Raw genomic sequence first — 13,549 nt, 5'->3', positions numbered from 1 at the left:
GTGTTTACTTGACGACAGTCTTTCAAGTTGGATGATGAAAATGCATATCTTCGAAAAATTAGATTTTTTGTGTGTGATTACTAGGGTTGATAGTCTTCAACCACTAAAAAAATCTAGTTTGCCCTTCCACAAAATCATTAATTAGATTTTTTTTTTTAAATGTTTATGAATTTTCGAAAATTCCACCTGACAACCGATCGGACAATAGTTTTAAGTTGAATCAATGCAGACAAGATCATTAACTGGTGCTCATTGGCTAGTAGATACATTTGTCTTTTAAAATACAACTGACATATAAGGATTGTAATGGTGCTATGTGGATAAATTTATCGGTTTCCAAGAGCAAAATTGGCAGCGCGTCATCCCTACAATGGCTTCCATTTCTACGATTGTGAAAATGAACTGGCGTAATGGGGAGATAATTTAGAATCCTGACTGAATGGTAGCTAATGCCATTATAATAAAAAATAATCATACATTATTTTGATAAAATGAACTGGGCAAAACACCCGGAAACCAAAATTTATTACACATTTAACAAACACAAACGGGACATCTTGACGCATCAAATTTGATTCCTTTGTTACACGGTGCAATACACCGAACAGGAGCACACGTGGCAGGTGCGTGAGTTGTACTTGGAGCCAATGTAGTTGTAACAGTCGATTGTGTCGAAGAGGGCGCTACTGTTTTCTGTAAAGCTGAAGATGTTTTACAAATATTATTGCCTGTATTACGATTTACTAGATGCATTTAGTCTTCTAGTTGCATGTTGCCTTTTATTGGTTGTTATTGGCTTTGAACTAGCTGTCAGAAACTGTGAATACTCTCATATATATACTAAGTGTCTTTTTGTTGTTGGGATGTCAAGTAACTGGTCATGTCCACTCTGTTTTTGTTAGATGTATTTCTGATTGAATCCATCTGATGCAGTCACGAAAAGATTCATATTTTAAAATGAAGCATATCGATTTGTTTTGTTCAAATACGTTTTATAGGATGAACAATTCTATTTGACAAAACTTTCTACCGAGCTCATATATTACCAGTCAACAAAAGAAACGATACAAGGCAATTGAATATTCCATATATACTGAGATTGGATACACAGTATACCAAGGTCAATAAGGCCCAATTGGTCTAATATCTTCAGAGTGTTGTCTTGAATTCGAGATTTTTTTTAGCTGCAATTTTTGTTATTTCAAAAATTTCATAAACATGATCTGCTGAAAATTTTGAATGCCTTGGCATATATTTGAATACTAAATTCTCCTCTCCGACTACTAACCCCCCCCCCCCCCCCCTTGTGTTCAATCCCTTTCCAATTTAGTCAGATTTTTTAAATCATATGCTTTTGCTTTGCAAACGTATATTTTTTTCATTGGAATATTTAACAGTTTTTCCTATTAATTATACTTTTTGATCAGTTGATGTTCAAACTTGTGTCTCGTTACTTTTGTTGACTAGTATATAAAGCGCTATCCTAATCGTAAATTAAAATTAATTTACAATTCAATGAATCACGGTTGTCGTTTTGACGTTTTTTTTTTTATTCACGCTGCATTTAAAAGGAAATTGATTTCTAATTAAAAAAAAAATATTCTGATGCCCTTTAAAAAAATTGCATATGATTAAAACGGAATTGTTGATGATATGTTGCAATTAATATAGGTTCCTTAGGAAATAATGTGATGTGAAAACAAACATGCATTGTTTCACCGATTTTACGCCCATTCTATATTTTTATATCGTTTTGAGAATTCTTAATTGATCGTATCTACATGCAAAATGTTCTATTTCTTTCTTGAAACGTCATACCATTCAGTATCAATACAAAGGTAACAAAAATAACTGACTGGAAACAAGCTGTCGTGTAGATTTTCTGGTAATGCCAATATGCGGAAACGTAAAACGCCGTTTATCGATCTGCACTTGTAGTCAGGTGAATTTTGAAGGTCCTCGGTTATCGCCTCGGACCGTCACCTGACTTCTCATTGTTATAGGCCGGTTCCTTTGTTACCTTTGTAATGTATCTAATACGTAATTACCTGTACACACTGGACAACCATTTTGTATTGCAAAACTTCCTCTTGGACAGTTGACAGGAAATGCTTGACAAATGCCTGAAACGGAAAATCTGGGAATTTACCTTTTTAACAGAGAAGCGAGACTTCGAGATGTGATATAATTCTAACAAATTGAGAATGGATACGGGAAATGTGTCAAAGAGACAACAACCCGAACAAAGGGCAGACAACAGCTGAAGGCCACAAGGCAACCAATGGGTCTTCGATGCAGCGAGAAACTCCCGCTCCCGGAGACGTGCTTTCACTTGGTCCCTTATCAAAAATATATATTAGTTCAGTGATACACATCAAATATAAACAAACTTAGTATCAGTGTCAATAAAGAATCGTTCTTTATTCTTCACCACGAAAAAAAAAGATCGAACATCTGTATAAAATCCAAAAACAGATTCTCTCCGTTTTCGCCATTTTGTATTCTGCTAATTAATAATGTGTTTTATTTAGATAACTTGACCCAGGGGAACAAAATAATTTGTGAAAAACAAATATGACCAACATAACCAACGAAAACCACTGTAATAAATGCTTCTGATTTGGGTCAGGCAAAGCATCGAAAAAAGAAATCTTTCCGTTTCAGAGTGCAATGTCATAATAACTAAAATAAATTATTCATATTCTCCCAAAAGTATCAATTAGTACACATCCAAGAATTTAGCGTAAAGACGTTAGAAACAGTCTGGATAACGTATGGACATGTGCAATTCCTTAATAAAAATAAACAGTATCGACAGAATGTAGGATCATGAACTTTCGTAAATGTACACGTATAGCAATACATATTTAGTAAATATGTTTTATCTTTTCAAAACAAAATCCGTGTTGAGTTTATTTAAAGAATCAATTAGTTTGCACGGGTCGTGTTTAAATGTATATATAGTCTTTATAAACAACATCACCGTAAAAATTAGGACTTGGCTTTATTATCTTTCAGCTTCGCGGTTGTTTCTGTTGTAATAATAACGTTGAATTTATTACCTGTGATGTGTGAAGCTTTCAATGTTGTAGTCTTTTGAACACCTATTGTAGATACACTTGGTTGTGATGTTGTCGTAGCAGATGTTACGGACCCGGCAGTCTCTGGTAAAATAAAAAAATGTACTGGGTTTAAGAATATCACTCAAAAAAACGATACACACAACTAGTAAATACGAAACCAATTTTTAAATACAAAAAATAGAATCTGAAGATGTATGCAGACCCTAGCATATAAACTGAAATTAAAATATATTAAATTGAAATCCATACAAAATAAGTATTTCAAACTGATAAAGAAGAGATATAAGGCTTTTGTTTTGCCACTAGAATTTGAAGTGATAAATCTATCAATTGTCGTGTTTAGATGAGTTCATGTCCAGTTATAAGTAGGGTATCTGTTATTGAATCTTATTTTTGTATGTATGGTTTGGTGACTGTCTAATTTGCTAGAACATCCACATTGTATGTGTGTTTGGTAGTGTGTGTGTGGTTCGGTATTTCGACGTTTGATCATAATGATTGTTGTTTGTCAACTAAAAGTATTATTATGCTATGTAATGTTTCGTTGACTGCCGATTGTCTGTAGTTCGGTATATCTGTGTAGCGTGTTGTCGATTGTCTGTTCGGTATATCTGTGTAGGGTGATGTTGACTGCCGATTGTCTGTAGTTCGGTATATCTGTGTAGCGTGTTGTCGATTGTCTGTTCGGTATTATCTGTGTAGGGTGATGTTGACTGGCGATTGTCTGTAGTTCGGTATATCTGTGTAGCGTGTTGTCGATTGTCTGTTCGGTATTATCTGTATAGGGTGATGTTGACTGTCGATTGTCTGTAGTTCGGTATATCTGTGTAGCGTGTTGTCGATTGTCTGTTCGGTATTATCTGTATAGGGTGATGTTGACTGTCGATTGTCTGTAGTTCGGTATATCTGTGCAGCGTGTTGTCAATTGTCTGTTCGGTATTATCTGTATAGGGTGATGTTGACTGTCGATTGTCTGTAGTTCGGTATATCTGTGTAGCGTGTTGTCGATTGTCTGTTCGGTATTATCTGTATAGGGTGATGTTGACTGTCGATTGTCTGTAGTTCGGTATATCTGTGTAGCGTGTTGTCGATTGTCTGTTCGGTATTATCTGTATAGGGTGATGTTGACTGTCGATTGTCTGTAGTTCGGTATATCTGTGTAGCGTGTTGTCGATTGTCTGTTCGGTATTATCTGTGTAGGGTGATGTTGACTGCCGATTGTCTGTTCGGAATTTTCGCTGTGTTGACTGCCGATTGTCTGTAAATTATGTGTTGGTATTTTTTGTTCGTTGCTAATAATATCAAAATGTTTGCACACTATTATATTTGTGTATTATACGTATTGATTATGGACTTTCCGCGATTGGATTCTCCTCTGAGTTCGGTATTTTTGTGATTTTACTTTTATTAGTTCAAAAGTAGCAATGTTGTTGTTTTTTTTTTTTTTTTTTTATTTCTTGTATACTCACGGCAGCTGCTGATGCAAACAATACAGCCTGTGACCGAATCAACCTCTTCACAAGACATGGGACATTTCTCTGGATGAGAATTAATGCATCTGCCGGGAAGATGGCTGTTACCAGCACCTCCACCATTCAAACTTGTTCCTGCGATAAATGTTGAATAAAGTACATTAACTTGTGATCAGCCGATTAAAGATTTTTTTTCAAAAGTAATTTATATATGAAACCTGGCCAAACTGATGATTTTACAATACAATTTATCTTTAATGCTTTCCTGTTCAATAAGCTTCCTATCAACTTCATAAATGTATATTTAAGGAAAAGAACGAACTCTGAATTATAATAACAATAAATGTTTTACAAAAACGTAGTTAGTCTTCCTTCATATTTGACCTATACATTGAAACGAATCAAATATATATTGTGCATACTAAACTACTGCATCACTTTACCAACGATCATATGTTCACCTGGTTTTTCGTGGATCTGATGTTGGACATATCCTCCCTGAATACCATATTTACTGTGTATTTGGTCCAAAGAGCCAGTCATATCTCCAGGGACCTGTTTATGCGGATTTTGTCCAGATTGCGTTCCGATGTTGGCTGGATTTAGAGATCCCGATCCCGATAATGTTGCTGCCATGTTTGATGGATTTTTAATCCCTACACTTCCCGTACTAATTGAACCAGAACTGGATAATGATCCAGCAAAGTTTGAAGGGTTCTGAACTCCAGTATTTCCACTTGTCCCAAGCATTGTTTGCATATTAGCTGGGTTTTTGAATTTCAATCCAAACAATTCAACATCTCTTCTTTTTACCTCCGCAACGACTGAAATGTTTTGACATGGCATTTTACATATAAATATAATCAATAATACTTTGAACGCATCTGAACAAATACTCTGCCGCGAAAATATAAAAAAAGAAGATCCCTACTTTATAAAGTTTCCTAACGTTTGAAAATATTTTTTTTACGTAAAAGTAGTAGTTTTATCAAATGTGCAACAATTCAAACCTTTTTCAAATAAGCCCAAAATTTGGAATGCAAGTACAAGGGGAAAAACACTCTTAAATGTAAATTCACAAAAATACTGAGCTTCAAGGAAAACCCAAAATAGAAAGTCCCTATTAAAATGGCAAATCAAACGCCCAAACACATTAAACGAATGGATAACAACTGTCAACCTGATAATTTCCTGACTTGATATTGTAATCGTAAAGCAATGAAACAACAACATCTGCATATTTTCATGGTTATCTCTTTAGTCGCCGCTTGGGTTTTTAATTTTTTTAATGCTTGTCGAGAAGAATCACAGAAGTGAAACCGTGCTGTTCCAATAATGAATGCCTATTCCTAAGACAGTTTTTGGGAACTTGTGTGTTGTCTAAAATCTATCTCATGTACTATGTTGTGTTGTATTTATTGTATATGCCTTTGCCTGTTGTTTATATTGTAAAACTTTACCATTGGTTTAACAACTTACCCGTGTAAAGACACACGAACACAATAGTTAAAATTCTCATTGTTTACTAAAGTACAGCCTTATATTAATGGCTATAAAATCTTATCACACATATATATGTAGATAAGTTCGTATTATTTATGTCGTATAATTGCCACTGAACTACATTCAGTTCAACTTACTAGAAAGTCATGTGTATATACAATATTCAGTACAGCCAGTTTTCAAATGGACGACATTAACTCACCAAAAAATTACAACAACAACAAAATCAAAACAATTTAACTTGTAATACTTTGTTAGCTAATTTTATGTTGAAAAGTGCAAAATATCAATGATCAACGCCATTATTGAATAAGACAGCTGTTGAATCAAAATTATGTCATCGAAAAGGAGTGATATTATTGATTCGAAATTAGTTCTTGTCATCTTTATATTGGCATTTTGAGTGAACTCAATACATGTATTTCTTTATTAAAAAAAAACCAGTAAACGTAAAACTGTATGACACTGATCCAGGCCTTCCTCTCATTCATTCATTCAGCGATTTCTAAATTTCGATATTACGCCTTTTGAATACAAGGCAAAGTTACTCATTCGTCGTTGAGTTGTTCATTAACATACATATTTCCATTTTTCTATGTAACGCTCAGCTTAATGAAGCTGATTTTTCTTGATAAACGAAATTTCCAGTTACATAAAAAAAAGTTGAAATTGTTTAGTATATAGGGTAAATTTGTGACTTTGTGACTTAAAAATCTTACAAAAAGTATTTCCTTTTTTTTTTGTTATTGTTTTGCCAATCGTAATATAAGTAAAAGCGGATTATCGTTTAAATAAAGAATTAAAATTTGTTTTCAAATGTGTTACAAAACGATTGTAAAAGAATTGATAGATTAAGTATTTTAAAAAGTATATATATTGAAAAATATTTGAAGATTTTTATCAACGACATAAATAATTGCTTTTCATTGTTTGAGTACAAATATTTGTTAGAATGAATAGAATTTTCGCATTTCTTCTTTGTTTTACTGGAATTTGCATTCTTAACTGTAAGTAGTTTCAGTATTACTCAATGAGTTTAATAAGCAATTATTGGTGGTGGAATCCTTATTTGATCACCTTAAATAGTTTTTACATGTGCTGCGATTATGAAAAAGGCTTCTAAAATTGATATTCAATATTTCTTGATATATGGCTTATTATTATTGTGTGATTTTACCATTAGAGATCACATCAAAAGTCATTCCTAGTCTCCTTCAATTCGATGGTAAAAATCAATGCTAAATAGAGGTGGACGTTATAGGTGAGCAGGATATATTGAGACGTTATCAAATCCAACCGTTCTCGTATATGCCTAGGGTAAACACCACGCTAAAGCTTGCAACAACTATATGAGTGGTCCATGTGTGTTATTGTGCATGGCAAAATTTTAGCCCTAATCAAGCATACCCTTTTCAATGCAATGAAAAGTCTTTTGTATGTTCTTCAACAAATAACGACGGATATACTTTGAATTTCTCGAAAAACTAAAGATTTTCTTATCCCAGAAATAGATTACCTCAGCCTTATGTGGCACAACCTTTTTGAATATTGGGTCCTCATTGCTCTTCAACATTTTACTTGTTTGGCTTTTTAACTATTTTGATCTTAGTGTCACTGATGAGTCTTATGTAGACGAAACGCGCGTCTGACGTTTTAAATTATTATCCTGGTACCTTTGATAACTATATTAATATACACCTCTTTGAGAAAAATGAAATACAATGTACATGTATTATATGTATATGCTGTCTCAATAGCAATCTAATAAAAGTTTCGAAATAGGCTTTTTAGTTTTCAAATTAGCAATCCCTTGATTCTTTTTCAGATGTTGCGTCCAGTGAGGTAGAATTTTCTGAATGTGTAGATTATATATTTAGTAGTTCGTGCCAAGAACTAGATGATGCTTCGCGTGAAATGTATGGACAATCAATATGTGACAATGACCAGCTACCTCATACGTGTTGCTTATGTTTGACCAATGGAAGAAAGTAAAAGAAGAGTGCCTTTCCTTCTCACATTAAGGTATGGGGCTCTTTTTTTTTTAATGATTTTCACCTAAGAAAGCAATGAATCTTAGATGTACCACAAAGAGAGGGGGCCAATTTCCTCATTATTTCACGCTATGGTCATTTTCAGTCTTTCAGTCTATTGCATGGGCTATTTTTAAACAGATAAGTTAATTATAAGTACTATAAATCATAACTTAAAACGGCAAATTTGCAAGATTTTGGCAAATTGTGTGTTTTTAAAAAAATCAAAAGAACGACATCCGTTACCAGAAAACTATTCATTATCTATCGATAAAAATTATCGCAGTTTACTGGTGAGTTCTTCGATGCAAATTTTACAAAATTGTGTTAGGTTTATATAAAACTTGTTTTAAAAAAGCAACCATAGCAAGTTATATCTGACGAACATCTCATTGTAATTGATATCAAAATGTAAATAAAAACAAGAAATGTGTCAAAGAGAAATTTCTCGATTAGAGAGCAGAAAACAGACTAAGGCCATCAATGGTTCCTCAACACAGCGGAGGCTGAACAATTAATGTATACTAGTTCAGCGAAAATGGAGGCCACACTCAACTCCGAAACACGTAATTGAATTAAAAAAAACAACAACACAAGACTAACAAAGGCTATATGTTTCTGACTTTGGACAGGCGCATACGTGCGGCGGGGGTTAAATATATATTGTGTTAGATCTCAACCTCCTCCATATCTCTAGCCGATATGGAAGAAGCACAAACACAGCATTACATACAGTGAAACTCGGTTTAAAAGAAGTCCGAGTCCGATTTTAGAATTGGTCTTGGAGGAAACTAAGCAAAATGATAATTATCAACATAAATTTACAAAGGACTGCTAGGAGATGTACCTCCCCCTTTTTCTAAATTAGTATATACCATTTGACATAAACCGTGATATGTTGACCATTCAATCATTTGTATCATGCAAATACGAAATCCGATGGATTATGTTTTATTAATACCCGCTTTCTTTGTAAAGCTGGGTTATTCGTTTGGGAATTGTTAGTGTATTATGTTAAGCCATTGGTATATGTGATTTCTAATTCATTATTAATTCGGATGTATAAACAAGCAAACATTTATTTGATTCATTACGTCTTCTAAAGTTTGAGAGTTTAGTGAAACAGATAAAAAAAAAATGAACAAATTATTTCTGTTTGTAATTTTTGGACTCCTTCTTGTAACATGTAAGTAATACGTTGGTCTGAATCAGTTGATGAGATAAAATAGTATACTGTCTTATCCTTTAATAGTTAGTTTTTTCTGGTTGAACGATTGTTTTGCATGGACTAAAAACATAGAGCACATCAGTTTTCCACACTTCTTTATTGGTTGGTATATACAGGCAACAGTATTAAAGTAGTTTTAGCCTTATCACGAACATATAGGATCCTTTTGATTTTTAGGTTCCTTTACTAGAACACTTTACACAGAACTGGTAATCGAGGACATAGAATATTTGTAACTTTTTTCTGTAAGGACGAGGTCTGATAGATGTAATAATGTGTTTTGAAATGTAAGTGTTTCGTCGGGATATTATGAACGAGAAAAGACATCTGCGTGTAGAAGAAAATTGGAGTAAATATTTTCCTATGGAAACGCCCATCAATAATCGAACAATTGTGTCTTTTAAGTCAAGACATGGAAAGATATCCATGGGTTCGCACATGTTAACCAAGATAATTTATTAGATTCCAGTAAAATTGAGAAGTAAAATGTGGAATATGTAATAGAGACAACAAACCTTTATGATGGTTTATGTAATTGCAGAGGATTATACCGTCCCATGAAATCTGTTATAACCTACACTGAACGAGTTTTAACTTGTGTCATAATGAGTAAAAAAAAAACCAGATGGTTAACAAACATGCACTTCTATTATACCAGTTTACTCGTTATCTGCTCATTATACAACAAGAGTATTGTACTATATATGTCTCTGATGCAGCAAAATATAATGTAAGACTTGGTCAGGTCGATTCGTTCGTCAATAAATAACAAAATATTAATTTTCACTTTCTCGATCTTTACATATTGAGATATTGTTAGTTGTATTTTCTTTCTATTTTCTAAAGATTTGACAGACGCAGTATGCTATGACTCTGTTTTGAATACACCATGTACAGAATATGACCAGTATTTCAAGAGCTTGGATGCCAAAAGCTCCGTCTGTGACAATTCGGATCTGGCTGCTATCTGTTGCATGTGCCAATAGAATTAGGCATGAATTATTCCTTTTAATTTTTATGTGAATAACGATAAAAAAAACTTGATTTGTATTTATATTTATTTTACAATTTTCTTGAATTTACTATGTTGTCTATTTTTTGTATTAATCTGTCTGTTTATCTACAATTAAACTGGCTTCTAGACTGACTCTAGACTGATCATTGTCCTTATAGCTATTGAAAGTTTAGAAATTCCGTTAGATTAAATCTTTTTTAATATACAATAAATCATGCTTGAGTCTTGTCGTCTTTTTAATATATTAAGTTGTTTGTTAGCTATATATATGTCGTGTAATGGTTGCGATTTTGTACAGGTTATAACGTGTACAAAAAAAATGTCCATGTTATAATTTGTACAATGCTAAAATACAAGTTATAACATGTACAAAAGTACCTCATACATCTTATTGCGTACAAAATATTGCTTATAAATGGTTTTGACTTGTACAAAATTTGAAAACAAAATATGTTTATATTCTTACAACACATGCCATTAACTTCAATAATATTTTTGTTATTTTCCATTCATGTTAGTGTGCTGCCTTTTTGATACAATTAATGACCAAATAAATACTTTTAATATTTAATTAATACCTTAAAGGCTTTTAAGATACACATGTAGTCAATAAACATTATTCGGTATTCTCATCTGATATTCAAACAGAAGAAGACTTAGAAGCAATTTTTGAAGCAAGTTCTGTAGCCAATAATACTGATAGTGAAGACCCTTTTACAGAGACAAAACATAATACCGACACTGAGAAAACAATGTCAGAGACGGACATTATTACTGACACGAACACTGAAACTGATGGTAAATTCATCATTACAATTGCAAATGGTCATGATTCACCAGATAAACAAACCATTGAGTTAGACACAGACACAATGGTAATTGAATTAAGTGATGCCAACATGGCTGATAACGCAAGTTTCAGCATGAAACCTACTGGTATACTTCTTCGTTCCCTCCCAAACCCCAAGGCGATAGCGTTATCGTTCCTATTCAGGCCGTTCATTGATAGGGGTCTGGCCGATGAGAGAAACATAAAAGGGGTGGTGATGAATGTGAATGAACAATTGGCAGCTATACAATTAGACAAATAAAGGGATACTTGAGTAGAAACCCGGTTTAGTTTTTTGCAAATGCAACTTCATATGTGTCTGAAGTCCACATATGAGTGTGAGAAAAATAGTTTGTAAGTTATCATTGAGTGGAGGGCACGACATTGTGCATTGTCAGTGTAAGAAAGGCATTTGTAAGTCTGGTAGGTGTAAATGTAGGAGAATGAACGTTTTGTGCAACTCAAGGATTCAAATTTATCTGTCTCGTAGCAACAAGTAAAACAAAATTGTTTCTGAAATGTATGAACATGTAGTATTTAATGCATGCTGTAAATAATGCACTTTTTTTTGCTTTTGATTATCGTTCTTTATTATTTAGTAAATTTCAATCGTGCATGTATATTCTGCTTTATTACTATTTCAAATTTTGTACAGGTTGAAACCACTTTTAAGCAACATTTTGTACATGTTATAACATGTACGGGGTACTTTTGTACATGTTATAACTTGTATTTTAGCATTGTAAAATTATAACATGTACAATATTTTTGTACATGTTATAACCTGTACAAAATTGCAACTTGTACACGACATATCACGATGTAGTGTTTATTTACACTTAAAACATGCGGCCTATAGATAGGCAAAAAGGTTGTGAGTGCTCACGTTAAAACTGGAATAACCTCACCACATGTTTGCCTGGCTGTACACAAGCACTTGTCTCACCACATGTTTGCGTGGCTTTACACAAGCACTTGTCTCATATGTTGTTTCAACCTATAGTATATAGATCTTATAACATAAAGGTATATACAAGGTAAAAATAAATCAGAGACAAATACCTGTGTGGCGGTACCAATAAAATTAACGGTACCAATTTTGTTTGCACCAGATGCGCATTTCGACAATACATGTCTCTTCAGTGATGCTCGTGGCCAAAATATTTGAAATCCAAAGCTTATATAAAAGATGAAGAGCTATAATCCAAAAGGTCCAAAATACCAAGTTAGGTTATTTGGAAGATTTGTTGTTCGTTGATGCTTCTTTAATGTTGTGTTGATGGTTGCTGTAGTCTGTTGCATTGTCCAAAATTTTGGATTATTTCAGTTGCATTTTTTATTTTTAATCTTATAACGGTATATATCTGACATATCTTCGGGTCTTTAAATTCATGCCTTTATTATGACTCTTTTTTGGTTCTTTATGGGAAGGAAGTAAAATTTTGCTGTGTCTAATAATTGTTTGATCAATATTCCCTGTCCTTTTCATGGAACTATATTGTCTGAACTAAATCTTGGAATTTAATGTTTTTAATTTTCCATATAGTCTTACAAATACCAACATCTTTTGTTTTGCCAGTCTTTAGATCGCAACAATGGTTTGTCGAATATAAGGACGCTATTGAAAAAATACAAAGGAAAAGAATAAATTCTATACATATACAAGGTTTTTAAAAGTTGATATGTACAGTAAGTCAAAATACATTAGAACTATTGAAAAAATGAAGACTGAAATCAACACTAATGAATTATAAGTTGGACAATGTATATGTATGTCTTGTTTTGCGCTTAAGATATAGAGAAACATTTATCTTGTTATAGATCAAACATAACGGTTTTTACCCTGTTTTTTGTTTGTGTTTTTTTACTTTTGATATTTTTATTTCCAACAATTACAACATATACATGACATATACGTGACATACCTACAATATAATACATATATGATATATACAACCGGTCATTATTATAAATACATCTTAATTGGAAATATTTTTCATTTTCTTTTGAAAAGACAAATAAAAATAAAAAATATATATATAAAAATTAATAAATAAATAAGATGAAAAAAAACAAACAAAAAAACAAAAAAAACCAACAACAACAAAGACAACAAAAACAAAAACAAAAACAAAAACAAAAAACAAAAAACAAAAACAAACACAAAACACAAAAGGAAAAACTACTTAGTGAGAGATATCTAATGACTAAAATCAGTTTAACTTGGGTATTCAAAAATACGGAATTTCTTCTTTTATAGATACTAAATCTTGCTATACTCATAATAAAATTAGCGAAATAAAAATTAAAACCGTTACTTCTCTTAAAAAAACATTACCATCGCTTGGTCAAAATCACGCGTATTTACAAAGGTATCATCAACAGTAGC

The 13,549-nt window shown here is 32.7% G+C and overlaps 1 protein-coding gene and 1 long non-coding RNA gene across 2 annotated transcripts; one reads left to right on the top strand and one right to left on the bottom strand.

The window, feature by feature from the left end:
• Positions 1-486: 486 nt before the first annotated feature.
• On the bottom strand, positions 487-6,112 carry LOC139513622 (uncharacterized). Its single transcript, XM_071302283.1, has 6 exons — positions 6,035-6,112; positions 5,017-5,379; positions 4,553-4,690; positions 3,063-3,164; positions 2,049-2,123; positions 487-701 (listed from the first exon to the last, which is right to left on the bottom strand). The coding sequence occupies exons 1-6, from the start codon at positions 6,072-6,074 to the stop codon at positions 535-537; spliced, it is 885 nt and encodes a 294-aa protein (XP_071158384.1). The 5' UTR covers positions 6,075-6,112; the 3' UTR covers positions 487-534.
• An 849-nt stretch (positions 6,113-6,961) lies between these two features.
• On the top strand, positions 6,962-10,557 carry LOC139513621 (uncharacterized). Its single transcript, XR_011662485.1, has 3 exons — positions 6,962-7,065; positions 7,884-8,080; positions 10,163-10,557. It is a non-coding gene; the product is annotated as an uncharacterized lncRNA (long non-coding RNA).
• Positions 10,558-13,549: the final 2,992 nt, after the last annotated feature.

Source organism: Mytilus edulis, chromosome 2, assembly GCF_963676685.1.
Source record: "Mytilus edulis chromosome 2, xbMytEdul2.2, whole genome shotgun sequence".
Taxonomy (NCBI): domain Eukaryota; kingdom Metazoa; phylum Mollusca; class Bivalvia; order Mytilida; family Mytilidae; genus Mytilus; species Mytilus edulis.
The sequence above is the reverse complement of the archived record's forward strand: the minus strand, read 5'-3'. Positions and strand labels throughout refer to the sequence as shown.

Coding starts and splice junctions, on each gene's coding strand:
- LOC139513622 (XM_071302283.1), bottom strand. CDS start 6,074: ATGAGAATTTTAACTATTGTGTTCGTGTGTCTTTACACGG. Junction 2,124..3,062: donor GAAAGCTTCACACATCACAG/GTAATAAATTCA, acceptor TTTCCGTTTCAG/GCATTTGTCAAGCATTTCCT. Junction 702..2,048: donor TGGTTGTCCAGTGTGTACAG/GTAATTACGTAT, acceptor AAACATCTTCAG/CTTTACAGAAAACAGTAGCG.